The sequence below is a fragment of the Leopardus geoffroyi genome, chromosome D1 (genome assembly GCF_018350155.1).
Source record: "Leopardus geoffroyi isolate Oge1 chromosome D1, O.geoffroyi_Oge1_pat1.0, whole genome shotgun sequence".
Lineage (NCBI taxonomy): Eukaryota > Metazoa > Chordata > Mammalia > Carnivora > Felidae > Leopardus > Leopardus geoffroyi.
In genome coordinates, this window is record NC_059329.1 from 81,291,550 (window position 1) to 81,318,508 (window position 26,959).

At 36.6% G+C, this 26,959-nt stretch overlaps 1 protein-coding gene and 1 long non-coding RNA gene across 2 annotated transcripts in view; one reads left to right on the forward strand and one right to left on the reverse strand.

Annotated features, from left to right (window-relative positions):
- ANO3 (anoctamin 3) overlaps positions 1 to 26,959 on the forward strand; it is a 424,570-nt gene that overhangs the window by 100,605 nt on the left and 297,006 nt on the right. Inside the window, exon 2 of the mRNA XM_045484806.1 lies at positions 24,218 to 24,292. Within this exon, the coding sequence (XP_045340762.1) occupies positions 24,218 to 24,292 (75 nt within the window). The remainder of the gene's footprint in view (positions 1 to 24,217; positions 24,293 to 26,959) is intronic.
- Positions 6,621 to 24,209, reverse strand: LOC123601509. Its single transcript, XR_006714141.1, has 4 exons — positions 23,918 to 24,209; positions 23,238 to 23,321; positions 22,089 to 22,220; positions 6,621 to 7,304 (listed from the first exon to the last, which is right to left on the reverse strand). It is a non-coding gene; the product is annotated as an uncharacterized LOC123601509 (long non-coding RNA).

Sequence of the window (26,959 nt, forward strand, 5' to 3'; positions counted from 1 at the left end):
AGAACCCAAAGCAGGCTTCAGGCTCTGACCTGTCAACACAGAGTCAGGTGCAGGACTAGAACTCATTGACTGTGAGATCCGGACCTGAGCCAAAGTTGGACACTTAACTGACTCAGCCCCCCAAGTGCCCCAAAAAGAAACTCTTATTTGTATTATCGGCAACAAAATATCTGATTTAAACTGTCGTGGAGGAAAAATCTGAAAATATTTTAGTAAATAAGGCATATAAGATTATGTAAAATTTAATAGAAATCATTGTTATTACCTTAAAATGTATAAAATTATATTTGTTCTTTCTTATTCACTGTGCTGTCTTTATTTTTATTTTAGATGAATATATAATAAATACTTTTGAACAATAAAATTTACTTTTTAGCACGGCCCCCAAATCTGTTTTTCCTGTCATGTCATGCATTACTGAATCTAAAATCTTTGTGCTCTAGGGAGTTTTTGGAACACTTGTGTCATGGAGGGTAAATATTTCCAATTTATACATAACACAAAATAAGCACAAACATCATAATAATAATAATAATAATAATAATAATAATAGTAATGTAACCATTTGGGTGTCAGTTGAGCACTTTACTATAGAAACTTATTTAATCATTTCCATTAAATCTAAAGTGTTGGTTTCAGATCCACTGCAAGACAGGGGAACCTGTCCTTTCCCTTTGTCATGTGCTCAATTATGAAATGTTGCATGGGGACATTGGCAGCAACATAGCAGCAGTCCATGGAAAGATATGAGTGATAAAGGCATCATTCAAAGTGGAGTCTCTAATGGGCTAGTAGACGAATGCCCATCCAATGAAGCATGTGTTTCTAATTTGGGATTGCCTTCCTCTCAGGGATCTGACACATAAGGTGTTATGAGTTCTGAAAGGCTTGGATTTCATTTGCTGCCTCCTGACAACCAGATACAGTGGCAGATACCATGTTATGAATCCATACTGTTCTATCCTAACAGATGGCCATTAGCTCAGCCTGCTGGGGAATCAACCTTTTGTTGTCTATCTGAAAATAAGCAAGTCAGCTCTTCACATCCTGAAATTACAATGAGAGAAATAGCCCAGGGAGTTCTGAATACAACATGTGACAATAAAATCTGGGGAAGAGAACTTTCTTAACCACAAAAAGATGTGTATTCGATATAGCTTAGTATTTTTGTATTCAGAGCACGTGAAAGAAATAACTATATTTTGACCAAAGGCCTGGGACGTCTAAAGATTTAGCTGGCTGGTTCTGCATTCTGGCTACACATTGAAATCATTTAGGGAAATAATCTGTTAATGATCTCCAATGCTCAAACCACACTTCATCTCCATTAAATCAGAACTGCTAAGATTGAAATCCAGGCATAAGTTATTGTTTTAAGGTTTCCAGGTTTCTCCCTTGTACAGCCAATTCTGAAAATCATTGGTGTTTCCCAAACCTTATGTTATAGGTATCACCTTAGGACTTTGTTAAAATACAGAATGTGATTCAGTATCTCTGGAGTAAAGCCTGAAATTCCGGGAAGTTGGTGATATTGCTGTTAACACAACACTCTGTATAGTAAAGATACCAGACAATGTGGGTGGGTTTTCCTGTCCATGATAAATATAGGTCCCAGAACTCTTTCTGCTCATTTGGTGATATTAATTGTTGCTTGATCATGCAGAAGCTCTTGGACTGTTAACATAACCTTCAGCTTATCTTATGAGAGTCTGTAGCTTTCTTCCAGAATCTACTAAGACTTTTTGCTTTGATTATTCTCCTTTGGGGAAACCTGGACAAACAGATGTAGATTTTTAGCAGAAAAGAATTTATAAAAAATGAACTGTACATGAATGAATGGAAACACAATGCCTTTGCTTTTATATTCCCCACCTGATTACTGCATCATTAGTATAACATGTAAAATTAGATCTGTGGATTTTTGAGATGTGTTTTCACTGATTCAGAAATAGAGGCACAGAGAAGTTAAGCAATTTATCCAAAGTCACAATGTTAATAATTGGCGAAATCAGGATTTAAACCTAGGCAGTAGGTGCTTCTAAGCTTTTGTTCCTAAACACTATTGTTTACAGCTTTGCAATAAACCTGACAGGAACCAGTTGATAGATAAGCCTTGAAAATGTAAGTGACTTACTCAAATATCAAAAAATGATCAATGGCCAGGGATGGGTTGAAACTCATTTATTTTCTCTCAATTACGAAAAGAAAGTCCAAGTGTCTACTTGGATGCTGAATCCGAAGGAGAATTTTGTCAAATAGAAAATGCTAATTTCTGAGGAGTCCTGAGGACCCTCTGTGGATTCAATTTCCCTTCCATCTTCTTCTCCATATATATTTTGATCTGTTCACACCACAGAGAATAGACTAATGTTGTCATAAAATTAATCAGGTGATTGTGGAAGGCAGAGAGTAAGCCTCCTTCCTGCTGAAAATATTTATGTCTCAGGCCAGGAGGCTAAAAGCCCAGGAGGGAAGGGGATGAAGGCAGAGGAGGCTGAAGAGAAGGGCCCTGGCAACACTCTACCTGTCACAGGAAGGTGAAACTGCCTGAGGGGAAACCATCAGCTTGCCTTCTTCCTAATTTGCTTTCAAGATAAAGAAGTGGGAGTTTACTTCGCAGCTGTTATTGCTGACATTTGAGAGGGTGGTTGTTCAGAAAGGCACAAATGGACTGTATGTCAGCAGGCAGTAAAGCAGGGTTTTTTTCACTATTTAAAAAAAGAATGTTCCAAGAAAGTGCCTACAGGAGAAAACATAAACTTAGAGTCTTAAACTCTCATCTTTTCTGTGAGGGGGTATGAAAAGGACCCCTAGCTATATTTATTTATCTAGTTAGCTAGCTGTCTAAGAGCTTGTCATTCTAGCCTGGGTAATAATGAACACAAAAGAGAGTGGATGAATTGGCAGACTTTCCCCAGTCTCTGTCTTCCTTCCAAATATCAGATCAATTTCATTGGCCTTTGTGTGCCTAGAGCAATAAGGAAAACATCTAAAGCAGACCAGTATTGCCCTCTTTAAGCTGTACCATGGCCCAGAAAGCAGAAGATAGGAAGAGAGGGGAATATCTTCTTTCTAACTGGATACACTAAATTAGTCAACATGGGTGTTTCTAAATTAAAGAATATTTAATTAAACGGTGCCATGGATCTCATATGCAATATATATTTGCCTGCAAACAGCCTCTTAGGATACTGCAGTAGGTGGGTTAAGCCCAATATCCAGCCCTCAAGTTGATTATAAGTGAACACAATCTGTGTTTCTTTCTGATAGATTTCAGTCCAGAGTTTGTGTCTGATCCCTGTGAAAAGTAAGATAGGAAACAGAAAAATCAAATAAAGTAATAAAGTCACCATTGTGGGTATCTGTAGCTTGGTCCTGCTCTGAATCCCAGGTGATTTAGAAATGACATAGTCCACATGCCTCACCCACCCCAAGGGCACCTCAAGGGCAAAGGACCTGGGCTATCTATCTACTACAACCCATTAATCATCAGTTGAGAGATGTTCCCAGGGATGCTAATTCCCTAGAACTCCTAGTCTGCCTTTCACAGGAACAGAATAGGCACAGATGGTGAGAGGAACCCTTCAGGCAGAGAGACACAGATGCTGGCAGCAAAATTCAGGAAGACATGCACAAAAATGGCAAGGACAGGGCACTGCTACAGCAGTCTTCAGAGGTTATACGTTCTAGGAATGCCAAATTCAACTATTATAACATTATTTGCAAACACATCTAATACTCAAGCGAAATCGTTTGCTTCCAAAATATGATAAAGGTGCATTTTCACACTAACATATTAACACCAACTCTGTTGCTGGCATGCTGGCCTGGTAATAGACACTGGAAATAGAACAAGGAAAGCAACACACCATGAAGCAGCATAGAATACAGAGGAACAATTAAATACAGTTAGAGAAAAAAAGGCCTGTGCTCCGTCATGTCCTTTTTACTAGATTTATAACCCTGTGCATGTCTTTTTCATGTGTGTACATGTATAAAGATATACATTTATCATGTTCAAGTTACTGCTAAAGTAATTGTACCCAGTGGTTTCCATCTAGATCAGAAATGCCCCCTCTGTCTTCTTCTTCACTGGTAAGCCCTCCTAAAGACTCAGATTTTTCTCATTCAGCTGGGCTATGTTCTGCTTATTAAAACTTTGTTGTGACAATTTTCCATAGCCTTATTAAATGACTATATTTCATTTCTGTCCAAATGTATGTATAGCCTTTATTACAGATCAACTGCTTTCTTTACTGAAGATAAAGAATTCTCCCAAAACAAGTTTATCATTTAAATGATTTATCTAGGGGCGCCTGGGTGGCGCAGTCGGTTAAGCGCCCGACTTCAGCCAGGCAGGTCACGATCTCGCGGTCCGTGAGTTCGAGCCCCGCGTCAGGCTCCGGGCTGATGGCTCAGAGCCTGGAGCCTGTTTCCGATTCTGTGTCTCCCTCTCTCTCTGCCCCTCCCCCGTTCATACTCTGTCTCTCTCTGTCCCAAAAATAAATAAACGTTGAAAAAAAAAAATAAAGATAAATGATTTATCTAGGGCTTTTCACTTGTGCTATGAAGCAAAGCATTGAAAGAAATACAAATCGAAAAAAGATATGCTTATAGTTGGCCCAATGAATAACAAACTTTAGTAATAATTCACAATTTTGAAAAATAGCCTCAGGAATGGAAAATTAGATAGAATGATTAAGAAAAAAATAGTGAGATAAAATTTTAGTTGTCAAAGTATTTCTCACAGAAAGACATTCACTTGATGCATTAATATTGGCCAGTGTATTTGAGTGATAAGTGTTTAGCTATAAAAAAAAAACAAAACAAAAAAATCTAATTTTCTTGAGAATGCATTTTATTTTTTATATTACAGTGATCATTGAATGTATACTTAAATTTTAATGTGATCTTCAAAAGTTGAAAGGTTTTTTTACATGCACAGCTACACAAATCAAAAATTATCAGACAGAATTTCTCAGTTTAAAGTTTAAGAAATATGATCGTTGACTCTAAAGATCCAAAGCATTTACTGAGCTAAAACATCAGGCAGAGGCATGGATTCTTGGTCTCGAGAATAAGAAATGAGCTCTAAAAAATTACCTAAAATAGAGTCACATTCCAATCCCCACTTGACAGCTCTAATGAATTTTGCCTTTCTCCAGGCAGAAAAATAATATATCGTACATTAAATCATGCTAATTCCAGCTTGAGAATAAACGAATGACCTGTTAGGTCATATTGCTTTCCAATAGGTCCAAATTAGGTTTAGGTTCTATGGTGTGACATTTTGCACCGAGAGATTGGGAAGCAACTGGGGAATGGATCTCCTGTCCTGATCTACACTTAAGGTGTATCATGTGCCCATTTTTATACACAGAGCTGGCCCAAGGTAGAAGGATAGAGTTAGAGAATAAGTGGAAGCCCATCTTCCCTGAACTCCCAATTCTGTCTCTCTCTCACTTCCTCCATTTTGTATGCCTTTTTTTCTCAACATAATCACAGTATGTGCTCATTGTACAAAATTTTCTAAATGCAAAAATACATCATGAAAAACAACCCAAAGTAACCATAACTCAGACACCCCAGAATCACCATTAATATTTTAAGGTATATCCTTACATTGATTTTTTTTTCTGTATAATTGTGTGGTTAGAAATATATCTTTGAGCTCCTAACTATTGCTTTTACTGGGTTAATTCCAAAGGATCATTTCTCAGAAAAAAAACCTGAAAGTGTATAAATAAGGAATGACATTTTAGCGGTAGGTTTTGGCTAATGACAAGGAGGTGGATGCCTCCTTCACCAAAGCAAAGAGCTAGCCTTATTTATATAAATAGGACATTAAAGCCTCATTTCATGAACCCATCCTACTGCCTGTTTTATTTTACTCTTTTTATGAGTAATTTGATGACAAGTTTTTTTTTCATCATGAATGTGTACCCACTAAAATATTTTGATTTTCTTATACGTCTGATTGTTGCTTGGGGGTTATGACTCAGGACTAACAGTTTGCATGAAAGAACAAATCTCAATTATCACATTTCAGAATTTATTGACCTTGGTTCTTCATGACAGACAAATTTAATCAGTTAATGACTAACATGCATTTCTGACATACAGAGAAATCTAAGGTATGGCTGTGAAATACCAACGATGACTCATGATTATCTTCAAAGCTAACTCACGTTTTTTTTTTTTTTTCATCCTGGAATTCAAGGCCCTACCCGATATGGTTGAAATTTCCATTTTTAAATTTGTCGTTAGGATTTTTTTCACGATATAAAATATGATATTTCTGAAAGAACACAAGGTTTATAATTAGCTCTGATTTCAACTTCTTACCAGAATCTGTTTTCTCTGTCATCTTGTCAATTATTTATTTTTGTTAAAATTCTAATAATACCTACTTCACTGAGTTCTTGTAAATATTAAATAAAATGAGGTACAGGATGTGAAATACACAGCAAGGTAACTAGCATGAAGGAACACACTCAAGAATGTTATTTCCATTCTCTTTCCTTTGATGAGACTTAGCCTCCAGCCAAACGAAATTATATGTTGGCTTCCATGCCTGTCTACCCACCTCCCTCCCCAAAGAATTTTCTCATGTAGTCCTCTCTATTTAACTTTCACAGTTGAGACCTTTTTATCTTAGAGATATGAATCAAAACATCTTCTTCACAAAATATTTGCTTACCTTGCTCTTCTAAAAATTAATATCTTTTCTGAAATTGCATCAAAATGCTTTATCTATACTTCTCTTTCAGTCATTATTACTTCTTTCCTTACAGTATAATGTTGTGTAGACACAGACAAGCTCCAAGTTATTTAAAAGAATGAATTCTAGAGGATAAGGCATGCTTTCATCCCATTCTGTCACTAATCTGTTGTGTTACTGTGAAGTGTTCAACCTTATTGTACCTCAGTTACCTCTTTTTTTAAAGTAGTGGTAATTATAATACCCATTTTCAAGATTGGTGTGAGTACAGTAGCTGACACTAAGGATCTAACTAATGATGGTGATGATAATGAGCTTTGTGAGGGCAAGTCTAATTTTATGCAACTTGGGAAACTCCACAAAGACTAGCACTTAATCAGGGCTAATTAAATGAGGAAATGAATAATATGTGTGTTGGGACATAATAATGGGAAACAGGTAGCATGATGCTGTGTCCTGTTGGCATAGTTCCACCGTGTTCTGATACTCGCAACATCATGGGTTATCCTGTTGTTTATTTCTTAGTATCTTTGACATGTCTTCCTTTGCCAAGATGTCGACCTTTGTTACACATTTCCAGTAGCTGTTTGTAGGAATAATTAACACAGTATTATCATGCCATGTATGTATGTTAACTTGAAAATTTAATACCCATTGCACTAAGATGTTACACACTATAGCACGCTCTCAATCACATAAGTAAATACGTCTATTGACATTTTTGTTCTTTCTACTCTCTAGTTCTTACTTGCCTCATAACTAGCACCTAGAAACATATGAGGAGTAGTTAGATCTTAAAATGCTATGTAAAGAAAGTCCCTGGGTGAATATTAAGAAAAATGCACACTTTTCACTACTGTGACATGTGAGAAAGAAGAGAGAGAAATGTACAGAACAAGGTGGTATGATGTCAGGATTCAGACTGTCTTCTTTTCTGGCAGGAACCTAAGTAGGAAGGTAGTTTAAATATCTATAAAGGTTGGGAGAGTCTGAGAATATTTGTGTGCTATTGGTGGACATACACAAGCATTGACTGAGGATTCTAGGGACTTCTACAAAAGTCTATGCTCTGATGTTGTGCTTACACATACAATACAGGGCTGAAAAAGAGGTGGACATATATAGATGGACCTGAAGAAGTGTTCCATATCCTGTGGTCTGTGAATGCTATGCAATGGATTTAAAACCTTCTTCATGGCTTTGGTGAAGTGACATGGAGATTTGGGGAGTTATGGTAAACCTCAAATGCCTTAGAAGTCATACGATGCCTTCTTTTAAAACTCAAGAATGTAAATCTGCTCCTTTCTGTTCCCTAATTGCTAGGGAAACAATACTTATTTTATGGGCAAAGATGTTTGGAAATCAGAGTGTCTTTGTCTATTGCCCTTGCCTTGATGCTACTCATATTTCACAAGCCTAGTTGTACTTAAGAATTATTGTACAGGTTTATAAAATCAAAACTATGTATAAATACACAGAGGTGTTTTCCAGGTCAGTTTGGTCTAGTATGATTTGTTTACAGTGATCAGAGGAAATGTGTCCTCCTAACATTTTGCTGATAAACAATTTAAAGCAGGAACTTGAAATCATTAGGGGTCCCCAGCCCTTTTGAAAACTTGATGAAAATTAGGGATCAACTCCCCAGAAACAAATGCATATACACTCGTACACAAAAGTCCTGAATATAATTTAAGAGATTAAGAAAATCCCCAAAGCCCAATCATGTACCTTAAATTAAAATAAATCCTGCTTTAAAATTTAGTGCAGGGCTTAACACAGTTTACCTTGGAAGTGTGAGCTATTTTATATTCATTAAATTCCAAAACCTTTGGCACCAACATTTGTAAGAAAGAAAAAAATAAATTAAGAATTATCTTAAACAGTAAGAATGAAGTCAATCATCTCCACAGCCCTTATATCACCACACAACACTTCTTTATTTGTGTCAATGAACAAACGTATCCCCATTAACCCATATTATGAAATGGAGCTGTGGATTCCAAGAGTGAGTTACTTTTGAATTCTTGCATGACTTTTTGCTAGCTATTCAGTTCAAAACATTTTAAAAATGTTACAAAGACTATAAATTTAGTAGCATATATCTTCTTTACATAAGGATGACAAAGCAGGTGAAAGTTTGTTCTGAATTTTATCAAAATGGGTTTTCACCAGAGAGGAATGTATTGCTTCAAATGTTACACGTTAGATTATATCTCTTATCTTAAAAAATAAATGCATTTTCAAGAAGATTTTAAATAATGCCTTCTGTGGTTCAAGTTCATTGGTTAGGGCAGAAACTGCTGGTAGTTAGGTAGGGCAGAAACTATTAGCTGCCCATTCAAGAGCATTCTCCCTTTCGTACTTGCTCACAAGACATTTTTCTTCAGGAGTGAGGAGCATAGTGCTCAGGGAAAGTGGGGTTGTCTCCTACAATCCAGGACGTGAAACATGATTGGTTTGCAGCAATTCAAGATAATACCTAACCTTTAAATTGGAAAACTAAAGTGACTGATGAGACTACTCTGAGATACTGTTCTGAAACTCATCCTGTCATCCCGTCATTTGAATGTCCATTTTGTTTATCCTGAGTGATTTTTTCCCCCCACTACCTGGCTCAACTGTTATTCCCAGTAAATGGATCCAGGTTTTACATTGCTAGGAAACTATGATATCTACGTCTCTGTGGTTTCTGGATTTTGGGGGGAATGGGGGGTTGTTGTTTTTGCTTTTGGTAGAACCAGCTTCGGTCTAGAGCAGATCCAAGGATTCCATTTCTTTATTTTTGTTTGTTTGTTTCTGTTGTTCTTGTTTTTCACTCTTTTGCTTTGTAATAGAAGAAATCCAGTGTGGGTGGCTAGAGGCTGTTTTATAGGAATATATTCAGATAGAATTTAAAGATTATTATGCTGGGATTTAAATATTCTTGCTACTTTATGTTGCCAACATTTGTGATTGCAATTCAGTGTGAGAGTCCCTGTGTGTTTGTTGGAGACCACAGGAAGATGGCACATTTTGGAGAGTTGGGGGATGTAAAGGGGATGTAGAAATTGAAAGAACAGGAGTGGAATGTGGGCTCTGTGCAAATAAAATGTTTTTAAAGGACTGCTGTCCACAGTTTTGGTAATTATGGTTTATAATCTTTTCTTGGGAGTCAGAGACTTTATATAACATGATCTCACTGAATTCTCAGTGAAAGTACTATTTTACGGGCACCTGCGTGGCTCATTTGGTTAAGCAGCTGCCTCTTGATTTCTGCTCAAGTCATGATCCCAGGGGTCATGGGATTGAGTCCCTTGGCTGGCTCCATGCTGAGCATGGAGGCTGTTCAAGATTCTCTCTCTCTCTTCTCTCTCTTCCTCTGCCACCCCCCTGCTCTCTCTTTCTCTCTCTCTCTCAAAAAAAAAAAAAGAAAAAAGAAAAAAAAATCACACTTCTAGTTATTATTCTTGTTATTGTAATTATCATTACCTCTCTCCAAGTGGGGAAACAGAAGGCTCAGTAGAGTAAGCAGCTTTCCCAGAGTCACACAACAAAACTGAGAACCAAAATTTAGACCCTGTTCTCTGATTTCACCACCTACACAATGCCTTTGCCCCTTCCTGAAAAAGAATGACTATGACTTACACTTTGATTTATAATTCTCTCTGAAACTTTTAAAAACTGAAAAATAACTCATACTTTTATTTTTCTTTTCTTCCTCTTCTTCTTCTTCTTTTTCTTCTTCTTCTTTTTTTCTTTTTTTTTTTTTTGCATATCTTTAAGAGGCAGAAATATATCTGAGGCAACGGATGTAGATGTCACCAATTGACAGCCTGTTACTTCTGTCATTTCTCTAACACATTTTTTTATAACCCCCTTGTGATAAAGCCTTTGTTTTTCCCTTAGCAACAATAAAACTCTTTTGAGCCAAGAAATTAATAGAGATAGTAAGACTAGTAAAAGGCATTAAATGTATTTCATCACACTTAAAGGTATATATAGCAAAAAAAGTTATCAATATTTCTTTAAAAGGTCATGTAAAAGATATGTAATTCTATACAAAGTCTAGACGTAAAATAGATCATCAACTCGTATTTCCATCAGATATTAGATCAGATTGAAATTTTCAAAACTACCTTTAGCATATCTGTGGGTTTCGTTCTTACAGATGTTATTGTTTGGAAATGAGTCTGACAAAACAGTGCCCAAGGGGCACTTTGAGCCAAATTTCTCCCTGTTCCTACCTTCACCTATGCTTCCACTATGTTCGTCCTGGGATTTTTTTTCTCCTCCCCCTCAATCTGTAGAACTCTTACACTACAGAGCTGACTCTCTACATCATTCTGTTTTTATGTACTAACCTGTACATTCTCTTGGGATAAGCATACTTCAATGCTAACTGGAAAACAGATGGTGAAAACAGCTACTTAAATAGTACCACTAATGCTGTTCCTTGTCTAAACGTGTGTGTTTAATAAAGAAAAGAAAATGAATTAGTTTAATATTCTCTGTAATAATGTGATGGTGGGTAGCAAGGTTGGGTTTTTGTTGTCGTCCTTATATTGATAACTGCTCTTTTGTGCAATGATTTATATGTAAAAATGTTCTTAGTACCTAAGGAAAATAAACTCTCATTACATGAATGAGTTTATTGAAACTGCCTTAGGCAAGTAAGCAGTTTCTTTATAAGTCCCTGAATGTAAACATCTCTAAAATAAGAAATGAGAAAATGTCCACATGACGTGCCAGGGCTGGTCCTGGCCTTAGATTAATTGACCTTCGCCTTAATGCTTTGGGGAGTGAGGAATATTAAGCAACATATTTAAATCATTGAAATTCAAATTATGTTTTTGTGTGTTGTTTTGTTTTTACTAGTCTGAAAGGGAGAGAAAAATTTTAATATGCTCTCAAGGTAGAGTCCTGCCAGTTACGCACACGGATTGCATTCCTCCTTAAACCAGAGATTAATTTTCTATGAGACTTGAAGTGTTTACTGGGGTTAAGGGTTAGGAGAAGAGAAAGGGTCAATCATTCTTGCTGTTTTTGTGTTAGTGGCAGAAAATCATCCCACAAATAAAAAAGTTGTAGATGTGGGTGCCTGACTGGCTTAGTCAGAAAAGCGTGTGACTCTTGATCTCAGGGTCATGAATTTGAGCCCCATGTCCGGTGTAAAGATCACTAAAAATAAGTAAACAAATAAACTTTAAAAAAGTCATAGATGCTTCTATTATATTTCACTGCAGTGAGTTATTATCACTGATGAATAATAACAAAGGCACTGATTCGGCAAGCCCTCCTATTCCAAAGCTAATAAGGCCTAAAGGATTAAAAAAGGTTTGCATAATTTACATATGAGCGATGGAGCCAGATTTTACTGTGAACAACATTATTAGTTTATAAGTCATGTAAATTTGGGTTTGCACTGAATGTCAGGACCTGGAAGCTAGAATGTTTTTAAAGATCATCCAGAATTCCTGTTACTCACGAATCCTCTCTAGGATTAGTACAATTAATAATTGTTCAAATATATTTGGGTATCTCTGGAGACAGGGAGCCACAACCAAAGAATATCATTCCGTATTGGATAACTCTTAAAATTATGTTGGTCCAAATACTTATAAGTTATGCTTTCAGGGTTAATTGATGAATTATTTCCTGTAATGTAAAGATAGTACTCACTGGCTGCTTATGTGCTTATATCCCCGGTTGCCTGAACTATTCCACATGTGTATATGTGTAATTTCTTTGTACCTCCTAGTATTTCAGCATTCCCTTTTGATACCTATAGATACCTTTGCATATCCTTTTGTTACCTTGTTGACATCTATGAGGATAATTTTAAATTTTGCTTTATAAAGAACTGGTTTTCAGTAGTAAGTATTTCTGTCAATATCAGAAATAACCAGTGAGTGTCACTGTTCTAACACAGACAGATACTCATGGGTTTGTTGTCATAAAATGATCAACAACATCTTGCAGAAGCCATAAAAAATTGTAATTATTCAGAACACAGGCAGTGGGCTGGATGAATCAAGGGTCCTCTTATTCCACCCACATCAGCTACTATAGAAATTTTGGACAGATTTACTGGTGCCTTTTTTTTTTCACTAGTCTACTTCAGTGTTGCAAGAAGAGAATTTATTTTGCTTTCTCTTCAAAATAAAAGACTGTCCATTTTTTTTCCCCCTAAAATGTTCTTTCTACTACTCAACCATTTATTTTCTGTAAATAACTTTCTCCTAATTTCTGGTACATATTGTTATTTCTGACTTGATTTCAATTATTTACTCAATTGATTATTGATATAAAGGGGAAGACAGTAATTCTGAGGATTCATTTGTACTAGGTTTCCTTCTAGGCATTTCATGTATACCTTTTCTTCTAACTCCACAGTGAGGAAGTCCTTATTCATGCTATTGTATAGATCAGGGAAAAGAGACTGAGATACGTTAAATAACCTGACTCAGGGTGACATAGTAGTACATCTGACATTAGAAGCAAAGATTGTCTGACACCAGAGCCCAATACTTTCCATTACATCCTCCTGCCCTCAGACTATACCTGCAAAAATGGGATGCTTAGAAACTACTATCTGAATTGTTGTGAACATGTTTGGATTTTGATGAGCTCCATAGATAGCATCTCTTTCCCATTGCCTGAATTCTGAACCAATTGATAAATAGAGCACTAGAGACTGACGGATATCAAAAGGTCGGCTGTATAATTGATGAAAGCTAGGGCAATGAGACTTTGATGTGTGGCCAAATGAGCTTTCCCAACTTCCTCTCCTTCTGAATCTGAGACCTGCCCATCAACTAGGTGACCCAGCCAGGAAACCTGAAGCAACTCCCATAGTGTCAGACCCCTTATATTGTGGCAGGAGAAAGGGGAACAGCCCAAAATGGAGAAGAAGGAAAAAAGTTTTCCCATACTTGAAAATGACAAAACACCCTGATAAACTAGGTTTTTCCCCAAAGAAGAAAAGCTAGCAGTATACTCTACTGAAGTTCCTCCACGTAGGGATTATTTTATTAATATGCAATTTTATAATGCAGATTATCAACAGATACAGAGAATGGTGAAAAGGAGTACTCAGCTCCTTCTTGCCCTGAATCCAGGATTTTTTTTTCTTTAAAGAGTTCAAATTTACTATTGGTAACAATAAAAAGATGTTTTAAAGACTATCAGCATTGTATTGCCAACAGACAGGTAATACATTTACAAAACATTTATAGAATTTTATATACAAACAATGAATTTAGGAAATAAAGTAAATTAAGACACTACTAATACAGGAGGAAACCAAAAGAATTATCAGTACTGAGAAAAAAGTGAAATGAAAGCAGCATTTTTAAGAGTGCAGGGTACTTAAAGTAGAGACATATACCACAAACTCATAATCAAGTTATGTATGCCCCATAATTCCCTTACAAGGATAATCAGGTGTTTATCCTGTAAGCATTTGTGCAGTGATGAACTCTTAAGTTTTTAAACTCTTAAAGATGCATTTAAAAAGGGATGTGAAAAAGCTACTCCCTGAAACAGATGTTTTTTATATCTGCAATGGCAAGCAAGATTATTTCAGGCATTCTAGGGCTGGTTATCATCTAATAATTATAAGGACTTGAATTTTTACACTTAGTGAAATGGTAATTCACTGAATGAAGGGTTTCAAGCAAAAGAGTCATTTCATTTTTAATTCATCTGCCTCATGTGTCTTCACTCTCAATCCCAAACCTACGTTCATGGTGGGCAGTAGAGACACCACTTAAGAAACTCGCAGCAGTGGAGAGGGTGAGAAGATATGGATAGGTTCTGGATATACAGGTACTTAGAAAGTGGATTTAATGAGGGTTATGAAAGAAAAGTATCAAGATTTTGGTCTCTAAGATTTCCCCCATCGATTGAGATGGGAAAACTATGGTTGAGTTGGGTCTGGGAACGAATATCAGAAGATTCATAAGAATGTTGAGTTTGGACACAATTCTTTCAGACCTAATAGAAATGTAAAGACAGATGTGATATAAATGCCTGGAGTTAGGGAGAGATATCTGGATGGGAGATATGCATTTACGAGGTATGAGCATATAGATAATATTTAAAATTATAAGACAGGTTAGATCACCAAGGATAGAGAATAAAGAAGGGAAGGGTCCAAAGCCTGAGTCATAGACCTTTCCAAAGTTAAAAGGTCAAAGGATGAGAGGAACATACAACAGAAACTAAGAGGGAGCATCTATCTAGAGAGTTGGCGAAGAGCGAAGGAACTGTAACACCTTGGAAGCCAAGTGAGGATAGTGTATCAAGGAAGAAAACATAAGCAATTATGTCAAATGTCCCTAATGCAGCCAATAAGATGAAGATTAGGACTGACTTTTGACTTTGGCAGTAAAGAGACCATCAGTGACCCTATTACAAGTCTTAGTGGATGTATGGGGCAAAACAAATGAACAAAGAAAACCACAAAACTTGTGGAAGATTTAAGAAGAGCAATTAGTAATGTGACTATTGACTGTACTTTTGTGGAATTTTGGAGCAAAAGGAAACAAATAAATTGAGAAAAAAAGACATCAGGAGAACTGGAGCCAAAAGAGGTTGCTTTTTTTTCTTTCTTCTTTCCAATTTTTTAGGGATTAATGCTTTCATGGTGATGGAAGTTTGGACTTGATTCTGTAAGGAATCTTTCTATTCAAAAGCATGAGGGAATTATTGGGCTGGAGTAGGTGAATAAGCAGAGGAGATGGGTTTAGCTGGGAATGCAGTTAGTTTATGTAGAGTATCAGGCAGGAAGTCAGGATATATGGGTACAGATGCCAGTATGTGGGTGGAAGCTGTGGAAGTTTTCTATAGATTGCTTCAATCTCAGTGAAATAGGAAGCAAAATTATCAGCTGAGAGTGTAGAGTGGGGAGGAGGTGGGTGTTAGAAGACAGAATTTGAAATAAGGGAATAAAATATAAAATAGTCTTCTAGGTGAGTAGGAAAACAAGATGACCAGGGAAAGATATTGACTGCTGGTCATCATAAAGGACCCACTTAAGGTTATGAATATAAATTTGAGAGTGATAAGTCTACCTGTTGGCACATTTTTTCTTCTAATTGTGGTTTAACTTCAGGTGTACATGTGCAATTATTATGCCTTGGACACACACACACCTCCCATTTAAAAATAATTATTTTGTATCTTTCTTATTCTATTCAAAAGCGTATTTTTGCGGTGCCTGGGTGGTTCAGTTGGTTGAGGTCATGACTTCAGTTCAGGTCATGATCTCACAGTTTGTGGTTCAAGCCCCACGTTGGACTCTTTGCTGACAGCTCAGAGCCCGGAGCCTCCTTCAGATTCTGTGTCTCCCTCACTCTCTGCCCCTCCTCCGCTCGTGCTCTGTCTCTCTTTGTCTCAAAAATAAATAAACATTGGGGCGCCTGGGTGGCGCAGTCGGTTAAGCGTCCGACTTCAGCCAGGTCACGATCTCGCGGTTTGGGAGTTCGAGCCCCGCGTTGGGCTCTGGGCTGATGGCTCAGAGCCTGGAGCCTGTTTCCGATTCTGTGTCTCCCTCTCTCTCTGCCCCTCCCCCGTTCATGCTCTGTCTCTCTCTGTCCCAAAAATAAATATAAAAAAAAAAACGTTGAAAAAAAATTTTTTTAAAAAATAAACATTAAAAAAAGTTAACAAAAAGGCATGTTTTTAAATAATATACATTTTCATGTTATAGCTTGTCTGAGATGGTATTTTAAAACATAATACAAATGCCTGATAAAATGTCTCTTAGACAATTGCTAATGTTTTTCCTCCTTTTGTTTTTTTTCCCTCTTGACAGTGAATCTGATTTTAAAAACAAAAAGCACCCACTTCAACTAACATAAGCATTGAAAACTATTTTAAAGATCAGTTTCCTTCCCCTCATTACAGATTAGGAAACCAAAGCCCACGGGAGAGGAATGATACACAAAATTCCATTTACTTCTACATATACATACATACATATATACATACACACACACACACACACACACGCACACACAAAATTTTCCAACCAAACCTCACTTTTTTTTTAGAGCTTTGTCATGGATCCAACTCTGCCTTATGTTATGATGTGGCCAGGGGGTATTACTTATTCAGATTTTGGCAGTCATATAGGAGCAAGCTGCTGGAGCTTTCATTATAGATATTCTTCTGCAGAACAGGTGTGTAGAAAAAAGTCTATGCTAATTCCCAGCAGATGCTCAACCTGTGTTGTCCCATATATGCACCAGCTCAGCTGAAGCAGAAGTAACCTATCCCTGCATAATATCACTCACATTACTAAGAAAATGGCACTGCTGTTGCCTGGTTACCTCTTCATTTTCTTAATTGCCTCTTCATAATGTGAGTTTCATAAGCTATAGCAACCCCATGGAAAAACCAGAATTACAGAGAATTTCCACTGTCATCAGCTTTCCAATTTCCATTTGGAATTAAAAATCTAAATACCTTGACCTGTCTCTGCCATAGCTTTAGAACCTTGGTTAAGTAACTGAACTTTCTAGGACACTAGTTTCCTAACCTATTAAATGAGTAAAATGGACCTGGTCAGTGGTTGAAGTACTTTTAAAGTAGCTACACTCAGGCTGTGTGAGATGTGAAAGTGAAGTAGAGGTTTTATTTAAACCAGAGCTAAAGTAGCTCAATTGTGTACTCTCTGAACACCCTCCCACCTTCCTAGATTTCCTTGAGAAGCTACACAGAACCTAAGAGCTCCAAGGATCGTGGTTTTAAAACTGCTAGATGACAGGATCCAAATTTCTTTTGGCTCTGTCATTCTATAAGCCTTTGATGCTATGCCAGAGGGGTGTATGTGTGTGCATGTGTGCGTGTGTGTGTGTGTGTGTGTGTGTGTGTGTGTGTGTGTGTGAGAGAGAGAGAGAGAGAGAGAGAGAGAGAGAGATGAATGAATGATTCAGGTAAAATATGCTTATGCATCTATTGTTGCACAGATAAATACCTTGATACCATAGAGCATTGACTGTTTTATTTTTTCCCCAATGACGTAGTTTCAAAGGAAAAGAAGTAGGCTCAAAGTGAAATCAATATAGACCTTTGCCTTCTCATCTCATTTTTAAGCCCTATCATATAAATAAACCTGCATCTGTTAGAAGAATTATTACGGTTAAAGGCGGTAGAGAATAATTAATATCAAAAATTTCAAAGTGGGAAAGAGACTGGTGATTCAGCCCTGCTAAGCTCCAGGTACTGGTCAGAGGCTGTATAGGCAGCTGCCAGGATCCAGCCAAACTGCCAGCCGTCATGTGGTATCTGTCTTACACAATTCCTTATACATGAACTGAATGTTAGCTCAATTTTTGGAGAAGTGAGGGAAAAAGGCCCCTTCATACAGAAGTGGCTAATGTAGAAGAGTTCACTAAAAAAAAAAAAAAAAAATGACACAAGTCAGAATACCTTTGATATTCTAATGAATAAACTGAAGTCTTTCAGTACTATTTTCAGGCGCACCTGGGTGGCTCAGCCGGCTAAGTGTCGGACTTGGGCTCAGGCCATGAGCTCATGGTTCATGAGTTTGAGCCCTGCATCAGACTCAGCTGACAGCTCAGAGCCTGGAGCCTGCTTCAGATTCCGTGTCTTCCTCTCTCTCTACCCCTCCCCCATTCACACTCTGTCTCTCTCTCAAAAATAAATAAACATTGAAAAAAAACTTAAAAAAATAAATACTATTTTCACAAATTTCTTTATATTTATCTCACTACAGAAGTAAAATAAATAATTACAACAGCTAGAATGTATTTAAAATTCAGTGAAGAAAGTTATTATTATTTGGATGTTAGCATTTTTAATATTCTAAAATATTTATTTTCAGCTTTTACGTAGCTGTAGATATGTATGAAAGAGATTATAATGCCATGAGAAAAAATTGTTACCACCAGCAATATATAAAAGTAGCTTGATCAAACTCTCACAAATCTTAATTATTATCTGTTTTTAGCTCTGCTAATATGATGCCATATTATTGTTTTCATGTCATTGATTATTAGTGACGATTAATATTCTTTAGTATTTACATATTTTTAATATTTTTTTAAATTTTAAGTTGTTTTATAGAATAGAACAAGCTTTCCATTTCATTTCTTTAAGCGACTTAAAGGTATCACTTGCAACAATAGCCAGTGTAGATTAACATTTATGTAATGTTTAGTGTTAAGGATTCATATGTAATATAAAAGTCCCCAAAGAGGAGCATTACCTCTTTGCCCATTAGATTCATGTTAATTATTCTATTATTTGAAATTAATATTCTCAAATTGCAGGCTGTTCCTATAAAATTTTATAATAATGAAAGGTACATTCCCCCATTAAATCTCTAAGACACTCACCGCAGATAACTACTATTACAACTTAATGTATACATTACTCTATGGTCTTGCTAATTTATATAGTACAGGTAAATACATATTAGAGGATGGGTTGCAACCAGGGAGGTCATAGTATAATAATTTTTGAAACTTGATTTTTCACTTAAGAATATAGAATAATATATTTTTATATCAGTCCATGTAGATCCACCTCATTCATTTTCTTTAAGATTTTATTTTTAAGTAATCTCTACACCCAGTGTGGGACTTGAACTCGCAACTCTGAGATCAAGAGTCACATGCTCTACCATCTGAGCCAGCCTGGCACCCCATCTCATCCATTTTAATGACCTTTTCATAGGATTGTAAAATGTAGACATACAAATGTGTTTTATGATTTGTTTCCCAACTTTAGGCATAGTAAAGCAATAAACATTATTGTGCATCTATATTTAGGCTCTGTGTGTGTTTCAGGAAGAGAGACTCTCAGGAGTAGAACTGTTCCATTAAAGTGTATGTGCATTTTCAGTTTGTAAGTCACTGCCAAACTGCCCCGGTGAATGGGACTTGCCAGTTTAAAGTCTTATCAAGACTATATGGCAGCACCCATTTCTCTACATGTTGCCAACCCTGGCTATTATGAATGTTTTTAGAAATGTTGGCAATCTAATCACATTTTGTTTTAATTCTTACTCTTTAATTGTTCCTAAGTTTTCACACTCTTTTACAAGAACAATCTCCATATATGTGTTAAGGAATGACTGCAGTTTATTTAAAAAAATAATTTTTTTAATGTTTATTTATTTTTGAGACAGAGAGATACAGAGTATGAATGGGGGAGGGTCAGAGAGAGGGAGACACAGAATCTGAAACAGGCTCCAGGCTCTGAGCTGTCAGCACAGAGCCCAACACGGGGCTCAAACTCACGGACCGCGAGATCATGACCTGAGCTGAAGTTAGATGTTTAACCAAGTGAGCCACCCAGGCACCCCTGGAATGACTGCAGTTTAAAGCATATCTTGATTTCCTCTTCCATTCACTTGTTAATATTGGATTTCTAGAAACTTTCATGAGTAATGTCTAATTTTATTGGATGATAGTCAGAGAATGTGCTCAGAAATAACTTTTTTGGCTCCCTAAAAGAGAAACCCTATGGCTGTGCCTTCCTGGCAGCCTGGGCTGCGGGCTGGGGGATGTATTGCCATTTGGGTAATTGCTGAGGTGTAGAGTTGCTAACCGAACAACATGAACGGAAGACCCACTTTTGAGTAGTTGTTTCACGATTGCTTCAAAAACCTTTATCATCCCTACGTGGCATTCATATTTCTGTATAATAATTCCACATACACTACTGTCTTTGAGCTAAACAACCAGCTAATCTTTTTTCCCCACCTCCTAAAAGCTTTCCTGCCTTAGAAGCAGAACTTTTGCCTTCCTATGTTTCATAAAGTTTGTATTTATTTTCCACATGACGCGTATCTATATTTGTCTTTAGGGCTTCCACAAATTTATTCTAGAAAATCTATTTCCTTTCAATCAGATGATTAAATTCACTGTTTTCCCTAGATCATACTATATATCCCATACCTATATCCATGTCTATATTACAACTATGTGCAAAGTCAGGTTGCAGAGGGTTTGATAAGAAACATGTTTTAACCCTAGTTTAATAATTTGGAAACTACTTTTTAATAAGAGAATAGGGACTTTAGATCACCCAGTTCCATCCCCTCATTTTACAAAGACATAAATTAAGGAAAAGGGAACTTCCCAAGGTTATCCACTTAGTTGGTCATGACTCACTTTCATTCTGAACTAATGAACTAATGAGCATTATTTCTTTGAAAAGAAAAATTCACACAAACACCTTTGATCCTAATCAAGAAGAACAGGTGTAGGTTAACTTGCTTCAGCATTTATAGCGTGTAATTCATTCTGGTTTAGAGATCATCATTCATTGAATCAGTAAGTGTTTGCAAGCAACATTGATGAGTCTCAGCTTTTGCATTTGAATGACTTCTCACGTTGGCTGCCCTTCCTTTCCAGATTATATGCAATTCCTCTGATGATATTGGTGTCCAGATTTGTCAGTTTATTTAAGCTACTTAACCAGATTAGTTTAGGCTTTTCCATTGTGTAGGACTACAGACCTAATTTTTGCCTTAGTCATAAATCTTCTTAACAGAGGGCTTTCACAGCAATAGCAATTTTGATTTCCAATATTTAACAAGTAGTCTGAACTTACTTAAAAACCAAAATTTTAATGAAATGTTTTAACTCACTGTTGTGTTTCTGAAGATGAATTAGTCTAATGTGAAATTCTTCTTTCAACATTCTTTACTGAGCTTTCTCTAATTTTCATACAAGATTTAAATATTCAGCCAGATATACATACTGACATAGAAACTAGTATTTTGAACTTGATAAACATAGACATAGAGGACAGCCTTTCCAACTACATTTAGGATATAGAGTTCTCCCAAGATAAACACTATAGTATTTTCAGTTCTTTGCTTTTTGTTTTTTGGGTTTTTTTTGTTTGTTTGTTTTTTCCAAATACTCCACTTCATGTCTTCTTTGGTTTCCTTTCTTTCTTCTGCAACCAGCTCTTGTCATTGGTCAGGAATCTTCTTGGCCCCCTGTACTTTTTTCTTCCCATTTTCTTTTCCAAGGGTTTACTCCTTATGTAGATTCAGCCCTCACCTTTTTGTGCATAACATCTCGGTCTATGTCTCCTACTCCTATCTCCCCCTCAGGCTCATGAGCCCGTGTACTGAATTATCCCAAATTCAACCCAAAGTAAGTAAGTCTGAAACTGAGCCTATCATATCTCATACCTACTTGACCTTCCTCCCTGTTTAGCCTGTGGAAAACATGTGTCAGGTCTCTGGAACTTAAAATATTAACATGAACTATCATTTTATTTCTGTCTCTCCCCTTTTTCAAATTCACCAGCCAACTATGGTTTTCTGATGTATCTTTTGTAATGTTGCTCATATATTTGAGTTTCTACTGCTACAACCTTGATTGGAGTTTCAACCTACCTTTAAGAGTTCCCAGGTGATCTTGGAAACTTTTCCATAATCTTCTGCCCACAATTGCCAGATTAATCTTCCTATAACTTGCTTTCAGTAATTAGGACCTCTCTTCAGTTTCCTTCAGATGCAGTTAATGATCTAGTGAAAAAGACAAGATTTTTCAGTTTTGTTGACTATTGCATGATTGAATTGGACTACATGTTTCTTGGCTTCCTTATGTCATTCTCTGCATCTATTGGTCTGAGTTACACAAACAGGCCTCTCACAAAGCCTTGGCTATTTTACTTCCACACTATCCTTCATTATTTCTCACATTGAATTAACCTTGTAATCTTCTTGGTCTACCCAAATTCTTCAAATTCATACTCTTCAAATTCAGCTTAAATCCTATCATTACCTGAAAATGTTGTTTAAAATTACTATTGCAATTCTGAAAAAAAAATCTAGTCTTTGCCTCCTCAAAACCATTTTATCTGTTTTGTCATATTCATAGCATGACTGGAACATCTAAACAGGCTTCTATATAAGTGCTAGGTAAGAAACCTGGGCTTAAGTCTCAGCTCTGTGACTTCCAAGCTGCATATTTCCTACAAGCCCATAATACAACACACACTGAGTCTCAGTTTGTTCATCTGTGAAGTTGGGTTAGATTAAATAGTCTTCAAATCTCTTTCAATCTCATGATCCATAAACTGATATTTAAAGGCATTTTGTGCAACACAGTATAAAATATACTCTACTTTTATGAAATAAACTCTACTATTATAAAACAGACTCTATTACATATTTATCTGGTGATCATTAAATTTCTCAAGCCCCTGCCTTTATAAGAATATTCACACTCCAGAATCAAAATAATAGACAAACTATAGAATTGTTTTATTTCTGTTATTGTAAGAAACCAATTTATTTAGTTGACCTGCTACTAAAATATGAGGCTTCCTACTAAATAGATTCTGATACCAATTCTAGTGTGTGGGGGAGTTCCCATACCAACAAGCAATTCTTGGGATACGAGCTGAGTGTCATAAAACTCAATTCAATTATAACTCTATTTACCTGGAGATAGCATTGGATTCCACAGGTTATAAGCTCAGTCCTGTAAGACTCCTCTCCCCCCACCTCCAGATGCCAGTCCTAAACCCAGGTTATCACCTGTGCTTCTGATGGGCCGGATACAAATTTGAGATTCCAGCAGCGCCCTTCTTGGACTTCATACAGATAAACATGAAGGAATTACTGTAATTATAGGCAGAAGAAGCTGTTGGTTGCTACCACTTATTGAATGCTTACTATGAACTAGGACCGAAGCCAGAACTTAACATCACAAATGTTAATTTATAAGCATAGACTTTAATGTTTACAACAACATTCCAAGGTAGTTATTATTATTCCTATTTTGCAGAAGAAAAAAAAATTAGGTTAGAGATCTTAATCTCCCCACAGTCACATAGCAACAGTAGATGATAGCAACATCTACTATATTTTATTAGGTATCTTTTGAGGCTTAGAAACATTTCTGGAGAAAGGCTTATTTAAAGGGAATGATTATTTCTAAATGGAGGTGTCACTTAGAAAAGTGCCTGTCAAGGTAGCCTTAGAGCTGAGTCTTCTTTTAAAAGAAGAGTAGACTTTCCCTCATTCTCATGGGTGGAGAAGGCATTTTAGGCACAGAGAAAGGATTGACCAAAATTCCAGAGTCAAAGAAGTAGAGGTCATGTTCAGGGAATTCTGCTGATTTGTCATGGCTGAACAGAAGAGCAGAGGGTGAACAAAGAGAAAGATACAGCCTTTGAGTTTGGGTGGGCAGGATATTAGAAGAGTGCATTACTCACCCCGGGAAAAAGTAATTGGAAGGTCTAGCCATTCTAAGCTTTTTCAAAGTCGACAGCTAAATCCCAGCTTGCATAACAGCACACAGACCTACCCACCTGCTTAGTTTCTAATGCAATTTACTGAAAAGTTGTGTCTTCCTACACACTTCTTTATAACTAATTTGACCTATACCAGATAGCAGTTTTACAGCAGCTATAGTCAACATGAAAAGCTCTTTTTTCATGATAATTTTCTATTCTCTTTCTGGTCTACTGAGTTTCTAAGCAAAATTTTTCTTGTTCCTTTGTTCCCTCTCACAGGCTTGCGAAAGTTGTGCTCATCTCATTGTGAGCTAGAGAAGAGTGTGTGGGCTGCCAAAGGCAAACACAGTGAAGGTGAGTTATGAGGGTGGAGTTTCAGGTGCTCTCACCAACTTTGCTCTTCAGTATAATGGTGTAGCAACTGCAGAGTCTTTGTGTGGAGTGAAAGTTTAACACTAATGTGCAGGATCACATTCATGTGATTAATGATCAATGTGACACTTTAGCTTATCATGCAGTTTGCAAAGCACATTCGCACCTGTAATTTACTTAGTTTTATCCCAAGCTGCTGGTGAAATTGCATTTACTTATAAATGTCTTATGCAAGATCTTACATACAAAAACATTTTTGAAGAAATGTATTCCCATTATAAAGTAGTATCTTGGTAGTCTTAGTAAGTATTAATAAATTGATCAGCTAAAGGCCACTGCACAAACCATTTGATATACACTTAATTATAACTTGGTTTTTTTAAAGCTTTTTTAAAGTTTCTTTATTTTGAGAGAAAGAGTGAAAGAATCCCAGCAGGCTCCACACTGTCAGCGCAGAGCTCAATGTGGGGTTCTAACTCACAAACTGTGAGATCATGACCTGAGCCGAAACCAAAGGTTGGACGCTTAACCAACTGAGCCACCCAGGTGCCCCAACATTTACTTACTTATAATTTTAACATAAGATGTTTAATGTAGATTTTATATGGTTAATTTTTATATGTAGGCAGTCCTTGAATTATGGTGGTTTAACTTACAATTTTCCATTTCACGATTGTGCAAAAGTGGTAAGAATTTAGGAGAAACTGTACTTTGAATTTTGATCTTTTCCAGGCCAGTGATATGTAAACCATACTCCCTCATGATCCTGGGCAGTAGAAGCCACAGCTCCCAACCAGCCAGCCACCCCATCACGAGGGCAAACAACCAATGTACTTAGAATCATCCTGTACCCATACAACCATTCTGTTTTTCACTTTCAGGAGAGTATTCAGTAAATTACATGAGATCATCAAAACTTTATTATAAAATAAGCTTTGTGTTAGATGATTTCACCCAACTCTAAGTGTTCTGAGCACATTTAAGGTAGGGGAGGCTAAGCTATGATGTTCAGTAGGTTAGATGTACTACATGCATTTTTAACTAAAGATATTTTCAACTTACGATGGGTTTATTGGGACATAACCCAATGAACATATCTACATAAAACAACAAACTGCTCTAAAAACCTTAAAAGTTAAAAGTTAACAATAAACCAACACATAATAGGTAAAAGCAGAAAAATGCAAACTATATTTAGCAATCAACTTTTTTTCCTGAGATCCAATCATAAAGAGAAAGAACAAGGCTATTAGTTAACCAACTGATTGGTTACTGATTAATGAAGTTAATTAAATTGTTGTGGTTAGAAAATAGATCACCCAGAAAGTAGATAATCAAACAAGAAAATATGAAAACAGAGAGACAAACATTGGTAATACTTGTTACTCTTTTTTTAATTTATTTTTTTCTTAAAAATTTTTTTTGATGTTTATTTATTTTTGAGATTCAGAGAGACAGAGTATGGGGCGAGGGGGCAAAGAGGGGGAGAGAGAGAGGGAGACACAGAATCTGAAGCAGGCTCCAGGCTCTAGGCTGTCAGCACAGAGCCCAGCGCAGGGCTCAAACTCATGAACCGTGAGGTCATGACCTGCGCCAAAGTCGGACACTTAACCGACTGAGCCACCGAGGCACCTCTAGAGAACTCTTAATGGGAGAATTTACTCTGACCCAAGATATCCCACTGTCTCAACACCATATGGAGATGGGTATATTGAGCTACCATAGCCTAGTGCTATTAACCTTTCAAATTGTATAACTCACTTTCCTTGTCTTGATTCCAGGCTTTACAGAAATCTTTGCATTAGAATCAATTTTCCAGTGTGTGTGTTTTGGGTAATGTTTGCTGAATATATGCCATAATTTCCAGTATCCAAAGCAATACTATTTTCCATGACATAACAATAATTTTATTAGTATTGTCTTGGTATCATTTTACTCCAGGGTTTGTACCCTTTGACCAACATCTCCCTATTCCTCTATCTCCATGTCCTGGTAACCATCATTCTACTTGGTTTGTAAGAGTTCAACTTTTTTAGATTCCACATGTAAGTAGGAACTTACAATAATGTCTTTCTCTGACTCATTTCACTTAGCCCTCACATTGTCACAAGGGGCAAGGTTTTCTTTTCTTTTCCCCATTTGAATAATTTCCACTGTGTGTGTGTGTGTGTGTGTGTGTGTGTGTGTGTGTTTATCCATTGACAGACAACTTAGGTAGTTTCCATGTCTTGGCTATTGTGAATAATCTTTCAATGAACATACAGGGTGCAGATATTTCTTTGATGTCCTGTTTTCATTGCCTTTTTTTTTTCGTTTCTTTGGATATATACCCAGCAGAAGAGTAGCTAGATCGTATGGTAGTTTGATTTTTAATTTTTTGAGGAAGCTCCACACTATTTTCATAGTGGCTGTGTCCATTTACATTTCCACCGACAGTTCACAAGGTGAACAGTTCCCTTTACTCCACAGCCTTCCCAACATTTATTAATTCTTGTCTTTTTGATAATAGCCATTCTAATGGCTATGAGGTGATATCTCATTGTGGTTTCAACTTGGATTTCCTTAATTAGTGATGATGAGCATCTTTTCATGCACTCGGCCATTTGTGTGTCTTCTTTAGAAAATGTCTATTCAAGTCCTTTATCCAGT